This window comes from Amia ocellicauda, chromosome 2 (assembly GCF_036373705.1).
Source record: "Amia ocellicauda isolate fAmiCal2 chromosome 2, fAmiCal2.hap1, whole genome shotgun sequence".
Lineage (NCBI taxonomy): Eukaryota > Metazoa > Chordata > Actinopteri > Amiiformes > Amiidae > Amia > Amia ocellicauda.
In genome coordinates, this window is record NC_089851.1 from 21,516,415 (window position 1) to 21,534,625 (window position 18,211).

At 36.5% G+C, this 18,211-nt stretch overlaps 1 protein-coding gene across 3 annotated transcripts in view; it reads right to left on the bottom strand.

Moving 5' to 3' along the window:
- stau2 (staufen double-stranded RNA binding protein 2) overlaps positions 1-18,211 on the bottom strand; it is a 100,267-nt gene continuing 82,056 nt past the window's right edge. For all 3 annotated transcript variants that reach the window (XM_066721091.1, XM_066721086.1, XM_066721081.1), the window contains 2 exons: positions 3,282-3,370; positions 1-1,107 (listed from right to left, as the gene is read on the bottom strand). In XM_066721091.1, coding sequence (XP_066577188.1) covers positions 1,014-1,107; positions 3,282-3,370 — 183 coding nt within the window. In that variant the 3' untranslated portion in view covers positions 1-1,013. The remainder of the gene's footprint in view (positions 1,108-3,281; positions 3,371-18,211) is intronic.

The following is an 18,211-nucleotide window of genomic DNA, read 5'->3' on the forward strand; positions in this document are numbered from 1 at the left end:
TTACACATGAACTGACGTGGTTTTACTGCATTTGGCCATTCAGTGTAACAGACTGTTAGTTTTACATAGTTCACCCAGTCAGCAGATATCCTTTACCAGGTTTTCAGTGAAACTGCACACTCTTCTTTCTTCTCACTCTCCAGATGAATGAAGGCTGTTGTTCCTCTATGTGGTTTCTGCTGCTAGGTCTACAGGTCTCTTCCAGGTCAGAATGCAGTCATTAAAAACACTCAGTTGATGCAAACGGTGGGTCAATACAACACACAAAATGGGTGTAGATGTGTTTCACACAACAGGGAGGAGAAGGGGAGAATATGTTAAGCTGAGGTGGGGCATCTCATCAGTGAGTACAGCTTCATGAAACTCAAATCTCAGAACTGCTGCTCCTGGAGATATCACCTCTACTGATTATTTCTAACATCAGTTCATGTATTTTTTTTTATTTTGTCTTGTCAACATTTTTGCATATGGTATTTGTATTTGCAAGTCATACATATCCATATAGAATGATGAATGCTTAATGTCAGCATAAAATATAAGCTGGGTGACTATATATGAAGACAACAACTACAACTCTCACAGCACTGTCATTGGTTAACTTTTAAATACTCAAGCAATTTTTTCAGTAAAAAAAAAGGAAAAAAAAAGCTGAAATTAAGCTACGCTATTTTCTTGTTTTCCTTTAATTGATTTGTGATTTCCTTCAGTGGCAAGACTTATTTATTCCATGCCACTGGGCAACTAACTTTAAAATGTCTATTCATTCATAAAAAAGGGGAAATTCTATATAGTCTGATCAATTTCCCTTCATTTAAGAGTATCATGCATGAATTAATTAATGATTTTTGTCCCATTGTATTGTTTTGACTAAATTTAATGTGTTAGGATAGTGTTGTCTTCACATAGACTCAAATAATGGTTTTTAGTCATTCATTTTGTCCTACACATCCACCCTATTGCGTGTTGACAGGTTTATAAGGATGCAGTGGCAGCCGTGGGCGCTGGGGGGGCTCCTAGACGACAGCGTTTGAATCCTTGCAGTCCTGAGTGGTGGTGCCTGAGTTAGTCTGTTTATTGTCTGCCTTCTCAGCCAGATGTTTCGCTTGTCTGAAAGATGAATATATGGAGAACAGTGCTAAGTTCCAGGCCAGCACATCTAAAAAGACATGTTTATACGCAAATGCCACCTTGGGATCAAAGGTCATCACCAAAGGTGACTTTTTAAAATGAAACAATATTTACATTGAGATAACACAGGGATGAGATCATGTGGGGATACCCCCCCAAACACCCCTTGTTTTTTATTTTTTAAACCAAAAAATATTGATTAAAAGCACCGTATTTCATAAAAAATGTAATGGGTTTTTCCCCTGTAATGTTTACAAGTGGGATCAATCATAAACCCACGTCATGCAGTTTTTCCTTTCTTTGTTCCACTAAACTCTTCATTAGACTGAGGATGAAATCCATATAAGAAAACATTTCTGTAACCTTTTCCAGGCACACCTACTATGAAAATATTCTTGAATCATTTCAGCTACTTCCTTTTGTCTGCCCATGATTTCCATTCTCATACATCATCCCTCTGTGCCTTTCTCTTCAAGGAAGAGATAGTCAAAAGGTTGAAATGCTGGCATACCGCGGGATAAATTAATCTCTCCTACAGTAGCATTTGATTACGACTGATAGAACTCATGCAAAGCACTAAATCATGCAAACATTTAAATGGGATCCCCTATGTAAATGATGAACATTTAGGTTTCCACTGGAGGATGTACTCACAGATCTCTTGTGAGCAAAGCAGCAATAATGGTGACGGAGACACAGTCATTAAAGGCCGTTATGTACACGGTTAAGCGGCTTAAACACACCTCACGTGTTCTTGTGTAGACATTTGAACACCTTATGAGCAACTTCCATACACACATCTACAGATGCTTCTGATGTATCATTTTAAATGTAGCCAAGATTAGGTAAAGGTGGGATTACCAAAAGAAAAATAGAAAAAAATCCTTAAATGTCAATTTCAGGTTTATAGGTGTTTCTGAGTCACACCTGCTATAAATTGTGTGATTGTAGTCTCTATTGCTCATACAATAGAGAAAACTTCATATGAGTGGGTTAAAGCTGACCAAGCCTAAACAAGGACAAAATGACTGTTTAAGAAGTATGAATAGTATCATTACCTGTAACACTTCATCACTCAAAACAAGTACAAAAATAAGTTTGAATTTCTTATAATAACACATCATATTTGCAGACACTAAACTGTAGACAACTCTGTTAACAGTACTCTAGCACTAGTATTTGTACACTGGCATGAGTTTTTCGATTAGTTACAATTTGTATAATTCAGTTGCAGGCAATGGAAAATTGGTGAATTTACATGTTTTTATTGATCTCAATCCATTCAAGGGAGAGAAAAATAGATTCTTACAAAGCACAGAAGTACAAACATTTGTCTATACTATCTCCCTGTAGAGAAGTTCTGCTAGTCATAACTTTACCGTTTAGTGTCTACTATGTAGTAGTTTGTGCTTTGATATGTAATTCACATACATTTCAGATATTTGTGTTACCTATTTTATTACCTCATTAAGATATAAAAAAATATATAAATATAAAAAAAAAACATGACAAAAAGCTACACTTGACATGCACCTGATGCATGGCTAATTATGTATTTTACATCATTTATACACTTAAATGCAGAATGAAATTGATCTTAATTAATGTCAAATTACATAATCCAGGAACAAGTACAAACATACTGACAGTAGAAATCCCTACTAAACTAGAGATAAGCAAAAAGAGGAGATATCTTCACCCCCCTGAGTTGCCTTAATTAAGAGAGAGGAAAATGTCTGTGCTTGAGCACACAGGTGGAAAACCCGGTGCTGATAAGGAAACCAACTTTCCTATTTGTGATTCATGTTGGTATTCCACAGGTTTTGTGCCTAAGGCTTGAACGCAATGGGAGATTCAATGACTTTGCATTGCTCATTCTGAATACCCTGAGACTGGCACGACTTAAAAAGAATGAAATATGTCCATTCTGATTACAATTCTTAACCCTTACAGTGTCACTGATAAACACGCTAAGTTCAAAGTCTGTGTTTCATTGCAAAATACCTTGTGAAAACAGATACGGAGACCTTTGCATTTGGAATTACTGCACTGCACAAACACATAAACAAACAAACAAACAAATTCTAACTCAATTCCTTTTAAAAAAAAATGCCCTTTCTGCTCTGTATTTAAAATACGTTGAGAGTACCTACTTCTCACGTGATCCGTTTTCTAACTTGATTGCTCCTTCCACAGGATCCAGTCCTTGTTCTGACAGCTGTTTCAAGGCACTTAGAGCAGCCTGTAGAGCAAAACAGATGGCTTGGTAAATGCACTGTATCACCTGCTTTTCCCATAATGTTAACCATCAGAAACGCAATGCCAACTGGATACACTTTACCGTCCGTGTTTATTTTGGCTGTGTGCCTTTAAATATGTTTGTGCATCAGTATTGGGTAAACAGATCCATGATGTGATTTCCTCTATTGCAATGTTCTTCAGGCAACAACTACAGTCTACAGCATGGAGATGAGAGCCAAAGAGTTCAAACATCTCCACGGGGAAGGAAGGTTTCATAACAGTATTTTTACAAGTGATGGTAGTCCATCCTGCTGCAGACATGTACAATCAATCAAGCATGTAGTTAAAAAAAAAAAAAAAAAACTAACGTTTTCTAAAGATCACAGTTTTTTACTTTTCTTTTTTTTTCAGGAATTAACCGGTTTAATTGTTTTTGTAATGGTTAAGGAAATTACAAGGAAACCAATAAAAGTGTTCGTCTAGTGCACAAGAAAACCACTGGGATCGTAAATATCAAGAGAGGGTCAAGGTACAGGAGAATCTACAGTGTAGATCACTTCACAAGTTCTCAGAATGACAGAACCGTTATTAAAATGATGACTAGGTTTCCGGCAATTTAATCTCAGAAACCTCTACCTGCATTCAATGTAATCAATCAATCTCATTTGCTTTTAAAGAGGACTACCTTGTGGTTAGCACCATCTCAGTGCAATTGAAAATGAGTCATGTTTTAAAGGGCATGCACTGGACTTGCAAGCAAACATCTTGTAACATCTTCTCAAACTGAAATAGAGACACTTCATAAAGAAAGAAAACAGAATGCATTCTAACCCCTATTATACAGACATGGCCAAAAGTATTGGTACCATTCGCCCTGAAAAGTGTTGAAATTAAAAGATCTTCTGTTATCCATACATGCATGTCTTTGATACCTCAAGCAGACCAAATCTCTTTTAATTAGTATCACAGGTGTCTTCAATCTCATCATCACTCATTCAGCCAGTTTAAATGGAGAAAAATACTCACTCTGTTTTTTTGCGTCACTGTGTGTATCACACTGAACATGGAAAAGAGAAGTAAAACCAGAGAGTTGTCTGAGGAGGTTAGAAAGAAGGTAATAGCCATGGATGGTCCTACAAGACCATCTCTAAAGAGCTTGATGTTCCTGTGAGCACTGTTGCCAATATTATTAAGACGTTTAAGGCCCATGGGACTGTAGCCAACATCCCTGAACGTGGCCACAAGAGGTAAATTGACCCAAGAATGAAGAGCAGGATTGTTTGAATGATGGAGAAAGAACCAAGGAAAACCTCAAAACAGATCCAACGTTCAAGCTCAAGGTGCAACAGTTTCAAGTCGCACCATCCGTCGCTGTCTGAAAGAAAATGGGCTCCATGGTAGAAGACCTCTCTTTAAGAGAGAAACACAAAAAAGTCCAACTGGAGTTTGCCAAAATGCATGTGGACAAGCCACAGTCCTTCTGGGAGAATGTCCTTTGGACAGACAAAACAAAAGTAGAGCTTTTTGGTAAATCACAACAACTCCATGTTTACAGGGGAAAAAAATGAAGCTTTCAAAGAAAGGAATACCATCCCTACTGTGAAACACGGAGGAGGCTCTGTGATGTTTTGGGGTTGCTTTGCCACCTCTGGCACTGGGTGTCTTGAATCTGTGCAGGGCATGATGAAATCAAAACACTATCAAGGCATTTTGGAGTAAAACGTACAGCCCAGTGTCAGAAAGCCATGTCGCAGGTCATGGGTCCTCCAGCTGGATAATGACCCGAAACATAACTCAAAAAGCACCCAAGAATGGATGAGAAGAAAACATTGGACCAACAGTGGTCTTCTATGAGTCCTGATCTAAATCCCATTGAAAATCTGTGGAAAGAGCTGTAACTCGCAGTTGGGAAAAGGCACCCATCAAACCTGAGAAAACTGGAGTGGTTTGCTCAAGAAGAGTGGGACAAACTACCAGTTGAGAAGTGTAGAAATCTCATTCAGAGCTACAGACCACAATTGACTGCAGCTGTTGTCTCTAAAGGCTGTGCAACAAAATATTAGGTTAAGGGTCCCAATATTTTTATCTGTGCCATTTTAATTTGTTTTACTATTTAAAGTTAATATGTTATGTCATAAATCAAAAGCAAAGTTTCTGTTCTATTGAATGTGAAATACAGAATGGTGGATACCAAATACTTCATTTTCTAGTTAGATCAGAGAAAATTGTGAGTTTTTTATTAAAAGTGGAAGGGTACCAATACTTTCGGCAACGTCTGTAGATACTATACAGAAAGAATACACAGTGTCTTCACAGTCTCATCTCATACAGATGTGCTAAGAGTATTTAATGCATACTTGGCAATAATACTAATGTTTTGTTTTTAGCTGTATAATTATGTTCCCTAAACAGATCCCCAAATGAGGTGTGTATATATATATATATATATATATATATATATATATATATATTTACAAACATCTGTTGACACTACTTCACAGTACAGAATGATTAATAACAAGCAAACAATATGAATAAGAACAAACACAAAATCTGCAAATAGAACTGGGGGAAAATAAGCAAGGTATTATGAGTAAAATATGCCAATATCGTGAGTTTAAAACTTTGAATTCTGTCCCTACATTTTGAGATAACACCCTTAACTTAATAGTCTGATCAGTCTGAACTCCTGGGAAATCGCTTTGAGACTCAAGAATTATTGCAGTGTTGTAACTGTTTATTAGTTCTCATGCATACAGACTGTTTACAAATAGATTGCTTTACTATAACTTAAATCTACCGAGAATGAACACAGTGACTTTTTATATTTTTCAGCAATCAGAAATTATTATTAGGAACAGAAATATAAAGAGTTTAACGTACACTTTGGGCAAAACTTTACTATGATTACTACCAAGAATGATAATTGTTTAGGCTTATGGGTTAAGCTGATATATAAATGCCAAAACTTCACATCAAAATTATTTGTACTCCTCATGGCAGTCCGTCTTAGGTAGACTTACTGAGGGCGAGGACACCTGGTCCTTCACCAGCCATGTCATGGCTGATGGTCCCTGACACACACTCTATAACATCTTGGCAATTGACTCCAGATGTCTGAAGCCGATGGAGTGGTTCTCAGGATGGAAGGAGATGACATAAATCTTGCAGCTGACAGAGATCCCACTGAGCTCACTCTAGGCTGCTCACAGAGGACTTGTTTAGGGCCCGGAGAGCTGTTGGATACGAAGACAGATGTGTGCATTCCTCCCCTAAATTAATCAGGAATTAGCTGCTCCTCAATTACATTTCTGATGGTGTGAACCTCACAGCTGTTGTGAAAATTAGAGTACTTTCCCAGAGTCCACAGTTCCCCGATCTACAGTTACACCCTCATCACCGACAAATGCCCAGAACACCAACCTTATCTTTACACCCCCGCAACAAATACACAAAAATTATAAAAACTGAGACAGGCACTTACTGGGATTTTAATGAAATTACTTTTTTGTCTCAATGAAAAATACATGATCTCCAATTCCACACCTCTAGATTCACTTTTTTCCAGTGATAGTGGCAATGACAAAACATTTTGGCAGTGGAAATTTTAGCACCAGCAGGAGAATCGTTTTCTCATTTCCTCTTAATTTCCCATTGGCTGAAATCAGGAAGGAGGCACTGTAATTGGATAGTGGCTTCAAGCAAGTAAGAACACATGAAGAGCCAGCTGTAGTGTGTGGAGCATTTCCATATACACAAGAGTACAACTCTGTGCAACAATAAAACACCATAGGCTAATAAGTGTGACTTCTTTAAAAGATGTCTGTTTCCAGCCTTTGCACTGATACAACAATAAACAGCATGGGCTTGCAGGAACTGTAAGATACAAATGGAAATTTAATCAGCATCACAGTTACAAACTATTAATGATATTTACCATCGGCTGAAGCTTATTTTACTACAATGTATATAAATAATGATGGATTTAAAAACATATATGAATGTAAATTTGTTCTCATCCTTCCAATGCAGGAAGACACAGTTAGTGGATGTTAATACAGCCCCTAGTCCCTCTAGACTGGTGTCTGTAAATAACTGAAATGGTTGAGAGAAATTGGCATAAAAGGTACAGCAAATATTAACCAATTAGATCCACCATTATTCTAAGTTGAATTGGTTTAAAATTAAGAAAAATCTATATTAAATAGCTGGCATCAGCTTCTCTTGATTTTGATTGCCACTGTGCAAGACAAGTAAATCTAAACATCAAAGGACAAAATCTTCATCACAAAGTCAATTACCGGTTTAGTGTAAATTATATAATTTCTTACAGTCTCAAGAAACACAAATACATCTGCTGCCTACAGAGATAAACATTATAAATCAGTAAAGACAGGCTCTTGATAAAGCTCTGGCAACACATCACTACATGGGCAAGCCAAAGATAAATACATTTGTATCTATCCTAACATCAGGCAATTACATCATTATTTTTCTAATGAGATAAAGTGGTCATTGAAGTGGGATTGTCTAAGATATCAACACGGTGAAATATGTTTAGTCTATGCAACACAGACCTGGAAATCTTCCATCTCTGTCCCTGAAACAATAAAATCTTGTGGTGATGGACACTAGATCAATTATTAACTTGCCTTAATGAACTCAAAGATTAGTTTCTGCCACTACATTTCCAATTGAGAGTCTTAGGTAAAACAAGCCAGTACTCTCAAACAATAAACGTCTCACTTTAAATGTTAAAATGTACACCCTTTCATATTTTAATGAATGTCTTTCAACTCTAGTCAAAAACAGAAAAGACATGTTTTACTTTAAAATCTTTATGTTTTTCAAATGTATTCAAGTGAAAGGGGGGGGATCTGAGAAACACAAATGAAAAAAAACAACTTGTGAATCGTTATACCCGTGCTGGTTGTTTTTAATTTCCTTGACTGCGTTGGCAGAGCAATCGCATTTCCCCCTAGAAATGTGCTCTTCTCATGGTGCTAGTGCTGCTCACTGTTGGGGATGCTGGTGATTAGTTAAACTGCTCTATTGAATATCGTGGGGGCAGAAAGTGACATACTGAGAGTATTAGAAAGTGCTATTTATCACAGAGAGATATCCACAGAGGATATGAGAGATGTCACGAACATTAACACTGAATAATCCATCGTTTCCTCTGGACAGACAACTCCAGCTGACTCAAGTTGGATTCTCCTGGAACCTCAGCTGACAGACACCTCAAGTTGATTTAAAAAGAAACATATCCATGATACTATGAGCTACTTAAAGGAGAACAAGGGCAATTTCTAAAATTAGAGTTGTATGCATCTTTACATTATGCTGTTTATTTGATTTCATACTAATTTCAAAAATAAGGCAGCATTTTATCTATAGGTGATTTGTATACGTAGTGCTTATATATAGATATAACCATACTGTCCACAGAATATATTCATAGAACTATATAGAAATCAATGCAATTGCAGACTGGCATCTGGCACCTATCTTAACTCAGCTCATTCAGCTGGAAATGCAGTTGCAGTATTACAAAATTAATTAGAAACCTTTTACTTAAACTGTATCCACAACCAATCACTGAAATTTCCTGATTACTTTAGATCATCATGTCACTGTGATCTTGTTTCTTACAGGGAAAAGGCCTGGATAATTCACCTTAACTTTGTATTCTACTGTGTTTATACAGTGAAGATTATATGGCGTACTCTTGATCTTTGCAATGCCAAGAAATCAGCTGCTATTTTAAATACCATCAAGACCACTGAACTACTAAACACAAAAATGAAACAAAAAACATTTAGATAACATTTAAACACCAAATAATGTATCAACAGGATGAAAATACCAGAGATTCACAGTGAAGAGATGTGTGAAGATATAATCGACTGTGGTCACAGGAGCTGGATAAGTGGAAGTCCTTGATTTCAAATATGATTTGAGCACAGCTGGTCAACACTACTACAAATACTGACCTGTAAGAGAGGATTTGAAGCCAAATTGATATGTTGGGATAGGCTCCAAGTCTGCAGCAGTGAATGATCTTTACATTGTATTCTTGCATGCTCTCCTGGCATCTTGGCTACTAACAGAAACTTGCAGCCAGTCTAATATAGATATTTTTACTTCCCTCAGCTGCATTCATACCACAGTTTCACACCTGGCAAAGATCATTTTCTGTTGTTTTCATTTATTTTCTTTACAAGCATGTAGTTACTATGGAGATGCCAATGTAGACAGGAAATGCAATGGAGTAAGCACTCGTTCATTTACTTGAAAAACAATAACAGTGAAAAACAAGCACTGGGAAATGTGCTCTGTAGTGAAACCAGTGTTGAGCTAATGGAAAGCTTCTATGCAAACTGAAAAACATGAATCTTTCTTTTTCCATATTGCACATCTTGAACTTCTAGTACACTACATTTTATATTGTACTTCCTTCTGTGATGACAATACTTCAATAGCCTACTGTTTGTAATTACTGCTTGGCAATTTCCTTTTTTCTTCTCAAAAAAACATTAATTTGATTAAAAGTTAGCAGTGATTTATTTGGATCATGATTGTGGTTTTCTTATTTCAGACTTGAAAGCTCTGGCTTTGCTCCATTTAAATAAACTAACAGTAATTTTAATGCCCATTTGTTCAGCTGCATATACTTAGCTTTAATGCAGTCACATTAGTAGGTGGTTAACACAGCTTTATGGTGATCATATTGATAAACTACGCTGACAATACCATTATTCGAGTTTTAAAAATTGTCATGAGTAGTAAATCAAAAAGTACTTAGTATGTTTACTTTATTTATTTATTTACTTTGAAATACAATTCTCAGGCCACACAAATACACACAAATCCCACTATCCAAAAAGCATAACAAAACTAAAAATTCAAATTAATTTGTTTTCTATTTTCTAACTTCAATCTGAACCCATCAGATACTGCTTCTCTAAACCTAAATCTCTGAACTGTCGGAAATATCTAAATATCTCAATATCTCTTATTCCAGTCCAGTCATGCTGCCATTTTTCTCACTACTGTAATAATAATTAAAAAAAGGCTCTAATTATTTTGCAAGAGAACCAGCCGATGTTACAACTAAATGGTTGGTTTTGACTTGACTGAGTTTACAGTTCTGTTCAGACTGAAAGGATGTCGGCTCTGGGTGAGGTTATTGTTTTGTGCGGGTCTGTTCCATTTTCCAAAGGACGTATAAAAAGGGGCCGTCGGAGCTCTCTCTTATATGGCAGTAATACGAGATTATAGTGGAAAGAGAATCCCATAAAGCCCACGATTCTTTCCAGATCAAAGCTCTGTAGAAGACTGATAATAACATTCCTCTGTCTCTGCCGGGACATTACAGCACCTTGCTGCGCATCGCTAACAGTAAACACTGTTCCTTATTTTTACCCATACTTTCCATCCACAAAGAATGATAATCAAGGAGGAAGAGCTGCTTAATTAGCATTAGAGATCCCGGTGATACTGCCAAAGAGCAGAAAAGAGGACATTCCACAGCTCTCGACTCAATGAGCTGTGAAATTGAGGAAAAGCAAGAACCCAACAGGAGGGAGATGTAGAGTTTCAGCACAGTGTCTGATCCAGTTCAGCCTTCTCCAGTGACTACTCCGTTTATATGTGCAGTCAGAAAAACACTCTGTGAATTTCCGGAATAACTGTTGCAATAAAGCAATGTAATTACTGAGCACTGTTTCACCTAGAGGAATAAAGTGGCTGCCAGACTACTCAAACACTTACATTTTCTGCAGTTGTGTTTATTACTTAAGAGACTCACCATATACAAAAGTCTGCAGTTTGTGTAAATGTATGGTGTAAATCCTATAGATTGCACCAATAAGAGGTCATTGTTAAGCTATGAGGTCACTTCAACTTCATAGACCTGCCAGTTCTCACAGGGTTTATCCAATCTGTCCAATTAAAGGATGAACCATTCCACTCACTACCATCATTTCCACTCTCTTCTTCCATATCTATCTTAAAAGTCCTGGTGACCCTACATTGCTTTATCCCTCAGAACACGGTATACATAAACTAAAAGACTAAATGTTATTTTGCATATTTTTACTGGCTTGAAATATGTGCCTTGGCATTAGAACTAAGTTTGTTAAAACAGATTATTTTAATGACCAGGTAGAAGAAATCTGGACATGTTAAATACACTTTTGAAGTGTTTAAATACATAGTTTTTCTCCAACAGCTACCTTGACAACTCCCAGCTGGTAACCAATTAATGTGCAGGAGATTCAGGTGAGAAATTGCTTTAATAATACTTGTGTGAAAAGACTGCTGGCAAACAGCTGTTCAATTAATATATCTCAACAATGGTTACAGCTGAAACCCGGGACTTGTTGCCAGGGCACCGATAATTTCTCAGGTCAAATGTAAAGCAAAGGTACGCATTTCTATTCTCTCTGCTCAAGTCACGCTAATTTTTCAAATTTCATCTTTTCTTCCAGCACATTCTTGCACCTCATTTTGCTAAGCCTAAGCTTGCACAAATGCAAAAACACAACAAGCTCCAGCAATCAGTCTTTGCATTTTAATCAACTTGAAAATGGAACTGCTTCTGGTAGTTTCTTGTAATGTAGTGGTCAAGAATAATAAGAGTATTAGGTTGTATAATATGTTTATATATACACACATATCTATAGTCATCTCAAATTATTGACACCCTTGATAAAGACGAGTAGAAAGGCTGTATAAAATAAGCAAAACAGGAAACGAGCTACATTATAATTTTCCAACATGTGAAATATATTGTACTTGTGTAACCTCTAAGTCGCCCAGCCCATTTTCAAATTTTCACTCTTTCTACGATGTTACATATCTTGGTTGGGTTCACGGATCCATTCATTTATTTTTCAATCTCTTGTTGTCATTCCAAGCAGAATATATATATATATATATATATATATATATATATATATATATATATATATATATATATATATATATATATATGAGAGAGAGAGAGAGAGAGAGAGAGAGTTTACAGTCCTTTTTCAAACTGTGACTTACATGTTTCTTATTCTTCAAATATTGAGCCTCAAAATGCAATATATTAAACAACCTTTATTAAATGTCAAAGTGACAGAGCCCAGGGTTGGGAATCACACCTCTCACCAAGGGACATCCTTTGAGAGTGGAGTGGAGAGCTTCATCTTGCTCGTAAGCTTAACTGGCGTCAGTTACAGAACTGAGTCTATGGTAAAAGCTTTGTTTTTCCATCTGAACATAGGAAGACATAAAGTCAATAAACCGATTAAACTGACACAGCATACATCATAGACACAATAGTAGGAAAATTGTCCTCTTTTCCTTTGCATATATATTGGTTGACACCTCTGGAGCTACAAATAGATATGACAAGGGACATTTGTTTACACCTGCACTCTTGACTGTCAGACTGACATTGCAGTTACTTGCAGGATAACGATAATATATATTTTAAAAATCAAGGGACTTTAAAAGAAATGTACATAATAGCATATAGGGTTACATTTACTTTGCAGGACAGGACGGAGGCACGCATTGAAGTTATTATTATTATTATTAGTTAAATGAAATGTGGAAAAGGAAATGGAAAATCCAATAGGAAAGAAATGTTGTTGATATGTACTAAGGCAGCAGTTCCCAAACCTGTCCTGGAGTACTCCCTGCCCAGCTGGCTTTCAGTTAAATTGAGCTCCTACTTACTTAATTGAACCGTATATTGAATTGTTAGTTCAATTAAGGATTCACTTAAGCAATGAAAAGCTCAGCTAAAACAAACACCAGCATGACAGGGGGTACTGGAGGACAGGTTTGCAACCTCCGTTCTAAGGTCTGCACAATAAAATTAAATGCTTACTGGAGGGGGATCTAGTTGGCGCCAGGAAGTGAATCCAAAAGTAATTTCCGACACCCCAAGCCTCACTCAACACTGCTTTACCAAAAGGTTTAGACCTGTGTTCCTTGGACCCACTTCCAAGGCCATGCACGCTATTCTACTCAAGATGATTTGTGAGGTAAAAGATGAGGTTTTCATTTACCTGAGTTTACAATTGAATACTAAGGCAGACTATACAAACCGCCTTTCGGCTAATCTTCAGTTTATTGTTACATTCCAAGGTTTTAGTGCAAGAGAAAAAAAATAATAGCATCAAAGCCAAGATATGTATGACATATTCAACAAAATATGCATCACTACTGCCTCAAGTGATATTCAGACTGGCAGCCGACAGCTGCTTAACCTTACCCAAAATTTGACTGACTGACTGACTGACATTCAATCTGATCACCCAGTAGGTATAACAGATAATCAAGGTATCTCTGTAGATTACCTCTAAAATGTCATATCCTTATACTGTCTGCACCTCAAACTGTGTGGGCAGTAAATGTATTATCACATAGAGTAATGCATTTGCAAGCTGAAAAGAAGATTCCCTTTCTCTATCTAAACACTGGCATTTATTAAAACCATATGAAAGTTTAAAAGGAAAAACCAACCAAAAAACATCTTGAGATCTACTGTAACACTATAGTTAAAATCAGACTGTATAGCCATACTTTCTTCTTTAGTAACTTCACTGTTATTGCCTTTTGACTAGTATCCTTTTTAATAAAATGCCTGTAAGTGTCTTTCATTACAGGGATTTATGATGTCTCTTGGCAGAGTAGGGCTTGTTGGACAAATCAGCGCCCACATATCAGAGGCTTCACTTCAGGTTTCATCAGAGGTAAAGACTGAGGAAGAGGAAAGCAATCTCCATCTCCTTCAGCTCCATCGTGCTGTGCAGCCCACTCCCTGTCATCACACTGAGATAACCAAATCAGGACGGAAAACGTCAGGAACTGAGTGTAAATTGATCATCCACAATAATCAGACCACTGACCTGCAAGAAGTTCTGCTTTCAGTTTAATGGTAGCGTGACTTTTCAACATTACACAACTGGTAAAACAAAAAGCCCCCCCCCCCACAAAAAATAACAAAACAAGAAAAATGTTTGGTACAGAAACGTTTTGCAATCAGAATATTAATAAATCTGAATTAACTGTGTTGTTATTTTTGAAAAAGGCAAAGACCTCTACGAACTTCATGAGAAAACAGAAGAATTTCAGTGTGCTGAACTATAAACAAAACCGTAAGAGCAAACCGAGGACCTTGACGACTATATGAAAGGAAAAATTATAGTATTTATCCTCAAAACACTGCATACATTTTATTCTTGGTTTTCCACTGTTATTGCCCAGCATATGACAGTTATTTTTGCTCATAAATGTATATCAGACGTAACCTTCACAGTCTTTGTTTTCTATAAATTGTGATTCCCTGACAGTACAACAGGGTTTCATGGACACATGATTTAGCAACATCCCAGAGAGACATATTCAAAATTAAAGTGTTTTAAAAATACAACAGTGAGAAAAACTATGTAAGAAAGCCTCAGAGTGAGAATACAACTCAAAACTACAGTCCACAAGAATTTCACACCTGAGCAGTAATATTGAAAACATTGCACATAAGAAATTGATCAGCATAATTCCTCTGCATACTAACATGAAAGAATTTTGTAAGAGTTGCAATCCAGCAGATGAGCAGAGGCCTGAATTATAAGAGCAATATATTCTTATACCTCCGCACCCTTCACAAGATTTAGTATCTTGAGATTTGAAATAATCTTAGATCTAGATTAAGGGAGACATGTAACCTGAAAAAAACAACAGGGAGAGAGAGAGAGGAGGAAGGGAGACTGTAAGAGGTTATATATGAAATAATAAATTACAATTAATGAAGAAAGGTTCACTGTCTAGACTAATGGGCTCTTTTTATGAAGAGTTAGCAGCTGTGGTAAGGGGAAAAAAGGAGAGCTTGGGAAAAAAAAAAGATTGGATTTCCACTGTAGCTGACCATTTAACAACCAGTGCTATTCATTTGGGACGAATAATGTGTATCCCTTAACAGCTAACAACGTTAATCCATGAGGGAAATGTTTAATGATCTGAGATAATGTTAGCTGTATAAAATATGCATTGGTAAAATTTAACATTTTAATTTGGCCCCACAATGCAGCTTGTTTATGTATAAAATGTCCAATACTATACTATATATTTTATTATTAGGAAAAAAGTCAAATTAAGCTTTAAAGATGTGTGTCTTTAAAGTGACATCCTATGAGAGTGTAGCGGAGAGCTTCATCTTGCTCCGAAGCTTAACTGGAGTCAGTCACAGAACTCAAACGGTCCAGCTGAACTCAAAATAGGAAGACATAAACTCAATACATTGATTAAAAGGAGACATTAATCATAGAGACCACAGTGGGTAAATTGTCCTCAATTCCTTTGAACATACTGGATGACACCTCTGGAGCTAAAAATTGATATCACAAGGGACATTTGTTTACTGCAATGTTGACTGCCAGACCAATAGTGTAGTTACTTGCACAATCTGAAATAATGTGCCCCGCGACCCTCGCCAGGATGAGCGGTTTTGAAAATGCATGGATGGATGGATGGAAATAATGTCCACTATTATAAGAAAACATAAAACTATTTGCTACCCCCAATATTCAACTACCTAATATCTGGAAAATGTATAGCTACTATGCGTTACATAATTCAAGAACACGCTTAACGAAACTGTTGATTGTAATGATTGTTTTACAGACATCGTAGATTAAACTATGGATATCTGACCAAATCAGAAGAGCTATTCATAATTGTTTCCTACAAGACATTCAATCAAGTATTTAATGGACTGCTGCTGCTGCTGAGGCCTTATTGAATGTATATAATGTCAGGCATTTAAAGGGAATAGACATGGAGGTGAAGATTCTCTTTAAGCTTGACAAGGCAAATAAGATGGACGTCAGTGAAGACATCTTCTGCGGTTAAGAAGGGCGATCCTGTAGTGTGTCTGAGCACCTGTATGTGCCTCATGGGAGAAGTTGCGAGATAAAATGTAGGCTATAAATGCCACCGGCTGAATATTTTTGTAAAACGTTGTTTTGTAAAAAAGTTTGCACAATCTTTCCGCCTCAATTGTCATAAAAGTTTTCAAAGATATCGAAGACATTTGGCTGAAACATAATATATGTCGTTGTAATCTAATCCATTTTCAGGAATTGGAGGAAGCAGACACCATTTTACAATGATTGGCTTAAGTAACCTTACAGCTTGAAGACAATAGAGATTTTAAACACTTCAGTTACACACTGGAATTGCCAATAAAATTGTAAAATGTACTATGTAATGTAGTGTTCCTGAATAATCTCAGTTGTGATGGTATGTATGAGTTGAATGATCAACTACGTGTTCATTCAGACATCAAACACATTTTAGTACACAGAGAGACAAAGACTGAAACACATGAACATGATTAGATTTTAAGTTAAAACAGTGTACATTAATTGTATGCCTTTAGTCAATAGTCTTAAATACTGCAAATCAATAAAGGCCATAGGTTATCCAAAATATGAAAACTGGACCACACAGTGAGTGAAAAAATGACAGACACGCAGCTCTAGGCACAGAATAAGCAAAATCTTTCCAAATCTGTGTCTCCTTACTTTTGTTAATGAGAAGCTTCTCAAAGTCTCTGCAAGTCTTTCCATAGGCCATTCAATTCAAAGTGTGATTCAGACTAAGCTAATAGCAAACAAGGGGGGAAAAAGTACACTTTTCCTGAAAACCCCCCAAAACCAACAGCAAATAGAAATGAGGGTGGCTTAAACACGTGAGAATGGTGGGTAATGAATTAAGCAGTTGTACGAGTACATCTTTTTATAGGTAAAATGGAGACGGCAGACTTCAGAAAACAGATCTAAGCCCTTCATGTACAGAGGCTGCCTGGACATTCAGAGGTCAGAGTACTAATGGAGGACCTTCTGCCCTCGCTCAGCTTTAAAAACATTCTCTCTCCTTGCCTTCTTATAAATCAATTTCGCTGTTTCAATGTGTAGAATTTCCCTGTGATGTCCACAGCACATCTCATTTCAAAGTCTTCTCCCGCTTTGCCTCGGACTGCTCACACGGTTACACATTTACATTCTGGCTACACTGTTACACTAAAAAAAATACAGACATGACTGATACAGGAACAAACAAACAGGACTGAAAAAACTTCAAATGGGTTTCCTTTAAGCCCCTTAATGGCAGTCTCATTTGCTGACTTCCAATTGAAGAAAAATAACAGAGGGAAAACGTTTAGCGGATTCTGTTATCGTTCAGAGAATTTAATCATCACTGAGAGTTTAAAGGACTAATCTTACATCTGTCTTGAGCACAGATTAAACAATATATCTTGTAAGGAAGTTCAAACATCCAGATTAATTTAAAAGTTTAAAAAAGCAATCAATTTTTCAATTATCTGCTTTTATATTACCTGTCAATAGGAACCTTTTAAGTACCAGTTTCCATTTCATCACAAAATATGAAAAGTAACCCTTGAATTATGCTCTTTCAAAGCTCTGTTATTATGCCTGTTATTAAACCTGATGACTGATTTAGATTTAATTGAATTTTCACAATAAATATTATGTCTCTCTGTAGTTACTAATTGATTGCAGCCAGATCCTGCAGTATCCCACTAAATTGTCAGAAGATTTTTTTTTTCTCCAAAATGACAGTATCAGTTTTCTTATATTTGAAATGAATTTCCTGTTTTTTTTTATAACCGTGCTGCATTTAACAATGATAAAAGCTTACGTCAGTATTCCCAGGGTGACTGGTTGTTCCAAGTTACATATGTTTAGTTCTTACATATCACTGTTAGTCATTGCATTAATTAGATTGTTTTTGGTTCATTACTATTATTGACTGCTCCCCA